The sequence below is a fragment of the Xenia sp. Carnegie-2017 genome, unplaced genomic scaffold (genome assembly GCF_021976095.1).
Source record: "Xenia sp. Carnegie-2017 unplaced genomic scaffold, XeniaSp_v1 HiC_scaffold_23, whole genome shotgun sequence".
Taxonomy (NCBI): domain Eukaryota; kingdom Metazoa; phylum Cnidaria; class Anthozoa; order Malacalcyonacea; family Xeniidae; genus Xenia; species Xenia sp. Carnegie-2017.
The window spans coordinates 19,975,376-19,982,031 of record NW_025813486.1 but is presented as its reverse complement, the minus strand read 5'-3'; the positions used below and the strand labels follow the sequence as shown (position 1 = coordinate 19,982,031).

The window sequence follows — 6,656 nt, the reverse complement described above, 5'->3', positions numbered from 1 at the left end:
TGCTACTGTCTTGTTGATGGAAAAGAGATTAAAGTATATTGTAGTCCGATGTTTTCAGTCATGCGATGGTTAAATGATTAAAAGAAAAGTCAACTACAGTGTTTCTTTTTCTTTCTACAGAGTGGCGAACGTTGGACGGAAGAAAATTGTGTAAACTGTACTTGTATTGATGGAGAAGAAGTTTGTAACAGAACATGTAACATTACAGTCTGTCCCATGGTACGATGTATGAAATATTTCCTCCCAAGATCCCTGCTAAGTTTATATGCGATAGAAAATATAAAATACTTTGTGAAAGTACTTTATGAAAACAATGTGATGTATTATGTATAAATTTCTTTTTTAGGGTTACCAACTGGTTCAACCACTTGATTCTTGCTGTACTTGCATGTTAATATGTGAGTAATTGCCAAATACTGATCTTAGATGATGAACAGACGATGATATGAGTTAATGTAATGAATTTTTAGCAACAACTAAACCAATTACAACGCCTGTACCGGGATGTTATGATAACGGAACATTTAGAATGGTAATATAGACGATGCTTCATAATATGAAAAATTTAAACAACGACGATGCATTAATTTGAAATGCCTAACTTAACTTTAGATTGGCGAAAGTTGGTCAAACGGAATCTGCGAAAATTGTACTTGCGAAAAAAACCTACAAATAAAATGCGTTTCAACAATTTGTCCATCTGTTTGTCCACAGGTAAAAACGCCCCAGAAGAACTTATCGTGTTGCTATGAATTATACCTTTATTTAAATAGTTTTTCTCCTTTGTTATTTACAAATGCTGACTGACGGCCTTTGTTACAGGGCTGTAAAATAACCAAATCACCAAGAAAATGTTGTAACGAGTGCGGTAAGTCAATCTTGTAATGAATTATGTTCGTCATTGTGTCTGACAAGGTTTTCTCTTCCTAGTTTCGACTTCATACAATGAAACCTGTGAATATAATGGCAACAGTTACAAAGTACGTCTCCATCAAATTGCTAAGCCTATGTTCTTAAACTAACAATCGACAAACTTTCAAAATTTACTTTTTAGGTTGGTCAAACGTGGAAACCAAACGTTTGCAAAAACTGCTCGTGTGTTAAAAGGGGAGGAGTCGTTTGCCATATTGAGCAGTGCCAAAAGTTGTGCGCTAAGGTAAATATATACGTTTTTATCTTATAGTTGGCAATATTTTGAAATAACGAATAACATATATTATGTCTTCACAGGGATTTCATGTCAATGTTCGTCCAAGTCCAGGAAAATGTTGTCCTAAGTGCAGTAATAGTTTATTTGCATTTTGAAACTTTGGCAGTTTTATTCACTATGAAAATCTTGCTCGTTATAAACTTAGCGACTTCTTTCTTTAGTTCCTCTAACCTGCAAGGCCAAAATTCGATTTGGAGGAAAGCTATTCAAAGATGTCCTCGGCTGCGTCAGTAAAACAAAAAGAATTCAATCGTACTGCAAAGGATCCTGTCAGTCAAACTCAACTTTCTCGTACGCTGGTGGAAAATTCCATCTCATGCCAGCATGCAGATGTTGTCAACCAACTAGATTGTTCAGCAAATCTACAGTCATGGTTTGTCCCAAAGGATACATATGTTTACTACTATCCTGTGGTTAAAAGTTGTTCCTGTAGACAATGTGATGCGGCGAAGCAAGATGAAAACATCGTCAAACTTCTTATGAATATTAAACTCAAAAATTACAAAAGCATGACTAGTATGAAAGGCTTACTTCATTATTACCACAAGTAGATTATTTTCTATTTAGATTTTAGGATGTGACTCGTACTTAAAGCGTGTGTTACGAGAAGATGTAAATGTCAACATTGTATGTTTTATTTTGGTCAAACCAAGAATTTAGCATAGTTTAAATAAAGCAAGCAATATTATACGAAAGGTCTGGATTGTTGTAAACTACACAATGCTGTTCATTAAAATATTCGAAACAAAATCTTTTGACTATATTATTATCGCAAGATACTTAAGACTTTTATTGCGTGCATGATTAGTGAAAAGCGTTGAACATAATTATTTATTATTTATAATAATTAAACTATATTAATTATTTATATATTTTACTTATGACGACTTGGCCGAAAACTGAGTCAACTGACACAAAAAGCCGATGGGAAATACGGATTTCAGTTGTAAACTCAACTATCGAAGTCTACAACCAAATCAATTACCACCTTCCTGACTATTTCTTCCTCTTGAAATTCATTGTTTCTTCAAGAACAATTGTTCATCTCTTCAAATCATGTCTAAATATCTTACCGTTGTTTACTTTGCTCAATAATCATCCCAATCTCTTAGTTTCCTCGATCCTTAACAGTTCTAACCTCTAATGTTCAATTATCTTTAGTATTTCTTCTGTAGTACATATCAGTCACTAACCATGCATCATCATTAGCATGCCAATTGTGATGTTTATCTTTTCTTTATATTTCATTGCTTTCGTTTCGTCACTCAGCACTAACTGAGCACTTTATCCTCACATTTCTTCTGCAGATTCCTTCCACGCGAATTTTCAACCACAACTAGATAACTTAACCTTTATTTCCCTTTATTATGTTTCTCTTGCTGGTAATTTTCCCCACAAATGCCATGTGATCTGCCCAGGATCCTCCGCGAGGATGTGAACTACGACCTTGATTTTAAGGTTCTTTGGTATGTGTACATAACCATTCAAATTTCCCAGCTTATTGTAATTCTCGTCGTCGCATTTTATCACACGCTTCAAGAACACATTGCAGTTTTCAAACTGTGAATAGTCCCTACTATTAAGAATAAATATTTCATCTCAGATATATGTATTCCACTTACCTATTTCTTATACAAGTTAATTATTGGGTAAAATTCAGCGTCTTACAGAGACTATGTTCTTATGCTATTCTAACCATCCTTCTCACTTTTGACGTCCCAGCCCACTCCCCTCGCACCACCACTATCAAACCAAACTGCTAAAGGTTACCCTCTAATACTTCACATGTGCATTTCAAATGTTCTTTCATGAAACTTATGCACATGTACTTAAATGACGCCGTTTTTATGAAATATTTGAAGTATTTGCCTTTATTCCTATCTTCCGGAAACTTTAACTTCCCACATTTTTTTAGTAACTGGACATATTCCTCAACACCCCGCTCAAAATGTTGTCGCAAAATGTGAACGGTAAAATATGCCTCCACCCTACGCCTCCTCCGTCCCTCAATACAACACTACAAATACCACCATTTCGAATTTAGTGCGAGCCTTCGTAATAATCCACCCAGCGGCCTCGTATAAAACAATGCGAATACTTCGTGTAACATATTATAATCAAACAAAGTAATCTTGAAAAGTTGTAGATGAAATGGTGTGGTAGGCAAATTCTCTAAAATTTTGAACTATGCCTAAAGTTAAGCGAAGTCGGAAACCTCCACCCGAAGGCTGGGAGCTTATTGAACCAACCCTAGACGAGTTGGATCAAAAAATGCGCGAAGGTACTCCGAACTCGTTCGTTTTGTTAACGACTTTGATTGTTGTCCTTTGAAATTTCTTTGTATCCGTTGAACGTTGAATCTATGTGAAATATATCAGGATGAAATAACATAACATATACCCTTTGTCATATTGTTTAGCTGAGCAAGACCCTCATGAAGGAAAGAGAAAAGTTGAGGCACTTTGGCCAATCTTTAGGTATGATTTATCGATTTTCACTTATTTGTGTTCTGCCTTGTGAAGTCCTTGGGACTCCTTCAGTAAATACTGTTGAAAAATAACATCCTTCTATACAGAATTCATCATCAAAGGTCAAGATACATTTATGATTTGTTCTACAAACGAAAAGCAATAAGTCGAGGTGAGAAAATTTTATATGAAAATTTTCATTTTTCCTCATCGGACTCATCCTGTTGTCAGTTCAATTATTCTTCGCCCATTGTACATAGAATATATAAAAATCAAACAATATTTAGAGTATAAAGTTTTTCAAACATAGTCTCATGACTGCTTAACGAAGGATGGCTGCCTACTTTTACACAGGTTCAACTGTAATGAACAAATTAGTCATATTAATCCCTAATACAAAACGCTAAATCTAATCTTAATCCTATCTCTAACCACTAGCATAACTAACTGGCAAGCTTATTTATATTATGTAAAGATTTCGTGTTCAATGACTGTAACATCAATAGATTTCTAAAGAAATAAGAATTCTTAATATAAATATCAAAGCCCAGCAAAGTGCTTTTAAAGAGCCATTTAATAAAAAACTTGCTGGGCTTTGATATTTATATAAATAAGCTTCCCCGGTATATCCCTGGTCACAATTCAGAAGAAGTATGGAATGTTAATTGATATCTAAAATTTACATGGCGCGAAACTTGCAGACTTGCTATGTCACTAGCTTGTACACTCACCTCAAAATCTAACCTTACCCTCCAACCCATTTCTTAGCTTTTGGTATCCCATTACTCTTTCATTTTAAGACTGTTCTCAGTATAAAGAAGTTTGTTTTCACTTTGTTGTTTATTAGCAGTTGTGTCAAATTCTCTCAGGTTTGAATAATCACTGCATAATGTCTACTGGTCTCTGCTAATCTATGCATTCAAGTATATATTGAACAGACAGAAGCAGTGTGCAAATTAGTTCAGAAAAAAGCGATGTGCAATTTCTTAGACAAAAGTGTTTCTTTAGAGCATAATCAAATCAATATTACATTAATTATTATATAGTGCTAATTGCTAAATTAATATTTTTAAACTTGGACAAATTCATGATTTCACGACAGTGTTTTTGTTAAAACCGCTAATTTTTGCACATTGTTTGAAAAGTAATGTGTAAATTGCACATTGCATACAAATTTGCACACTGTCTACTGGTCTCTGCTAATCTATGCATTCAAGTATATAGATCAGAAAAGTGTGTATGTTTACATATTTTTAGTCTATTTTATTTTGTTCATCACAGAGCTGTATGAGTATTGCCTCAAAGAAAATATAGCAGACAAAAACCTGATTGCAAAATGGAAAAAACCAGGCTATGAAAGTCTTTGCTGTTTCGTTGCATCCAAACCAGGGACAAACTTTTGCACCAACTGCATCTGTAGAGTACCAAAGTCTAAACTCGAAGAGGTATGTGGAGTTTTTTCCTGTGTTTCAAGCATATTTAAATAATCAGAAAGTATATACACAGTTCATGGCAAACAGGTTTGCTCCCCAGCTGGTCTTGCCTAGCAGATGAGCGATAAGCATGTCAAAAGAGCCAATTAAGCATTTTAACGAAAAACACCGTACATAATATACAATGAGGGTAAAATTCCTGCCTAAGGCATTTACTTTTCTATAAATTATAACATTCAGCTTTGTATGTGAGAAAAATTTGAATTTAATGTTGTAATATAATCAATATTCATTGAGAATGAATGACATTGTTTATTCTGTGCCAGAGGCACTGCAAAGTTGGGAGTCCCCAGCAACATTTTCCATTCTAAGTTATACAAAACAATGTGTAATATGTGTAAAGTCATTTTGGGTGTTTTCTCCAAAAATAAAATCTTGATTGTGCCACTGTTTAGTGCAAATAAGGTTTTTTTGTATGTTTTTGGCATCCATAAGAGAAATTCTGAGCAAACTATTCATATTCTTTTTACAGGGTAAAGTTGTCGAGTGTGTCATCTGTGGTTGTAGGGGATGTTCAGGATAACTTGTGGTCATATAGAGTTCATATTCTTTTTACCGGGTAAAGTTGTCGAGTGTGTCATCTGTGGTTGTAGGGATGTTCAGGATAACTTGTGGTCATATGGAGTTCAAATGATTTTATTTTTAGGCTATGTAAGTCGAGCTAAAACAATTGAGTAATTTAGGGTGATATATTATCTGGCGTTGACAATTGTGGTTTTATGGATTTATAAACATCCATTTAAGCATTCCAGTTACTTCACTTGATAACCTTAATAGGACTCTACTTATTAACATTGCAACCATATTTTGTTACATTGTACATGAAACTCTACTATCCTTCAACTGTAAATAAAAGTTCTACAGCATGTCAATGTTATGGTTGTGGGATTTTTCATACGATTTTCACATTCAATAGACTGAATATTTTCACATATCCTCAGTTTTCAATTCAGCTTTGTTTTGGATTTTTCATTTTCTTCCAACATTCCCGTTTCACTGACAAACCTAAAAATGATATTCACAAAACTTGTAAGTCACCTCAAGCCACGAAGCATGTTTAATTTAATGATATATTCTCGCATTTGGTTAATTGCAACATTTTTCGTGAATGGATATTCCATTTGTCGTCTAATTCGTTCTAATTCAAAACATAGTTCCAGAAATTTACAAATTTATCGTTCCATACCAATTAATTGATAGAAGTAAAGATCCAGCGAGAACTGTGAATATGACAATGTGAATTGAAAAAGTCATAAAACTCAGAGCAACTCCGGTCATCAATAAGAACACAAAGATAACATTTACTGTAAAAAGAAGCTTGGACGAAACTCCTGGCTCATAAATTGACGAAGTTACCGCGTTCAACATGGTTAATCATAGCAACTTTTTGCGTACCGGCAGTGGGTACAATCTCGTACATTACAACCATCGACCGGTAACATGAACTGGTATTGATGTAAGAGAGTACTGAAATGTTTTTGGACT

The 6,656-nt window shown here is 34.3% G+C and overlaps 1 protein-coding gene and 1 long non-coding RNA gene across 2 annotated transcripts; one reads left to right on the top strand and one right to left on the bottom strand.

Annotated features, from left to right (window-relative positions):
- Positions 1-3,341: 3,341 nt before the first annotated feature.
- Positions 3,342-6,043, top strand: LOC124448334 (protein BUD31 homolog). Its single transcript, XM_046999343.1, has 5 exons — positions 3,342-3,491; positions 3,630-3,687; positions 3,786-3,850; positions 4,960-5,123; positions 5,644-6,043. Exons 1-5 carry the CDS (start codon positions 3,398-3,400, stop codon positions 5,692-5,694), a joined length of 432 nt encoding a protein of 143 aa, XP_046855299.1. The 5' UTR covers positions 3,342-3,397; the 3' UTR covers positions 5,695-6,043.
- LOC124448335 lies at positions 5,792-6,555 on the bottom strand. The gene is made up of 2 exons (XR_006949025.1): positions 6,358-6,555; positions 5,792-6,176 (listed from the first exon to the last, which is right to left on the bottom strand). It is a non-coding gene; the product is annotated as an uncharacterized LOC124448335 (long non-coding RNA).
- Between the last annotated feature and the right edge of the window lie 101 nt (positions 6,556-6,656).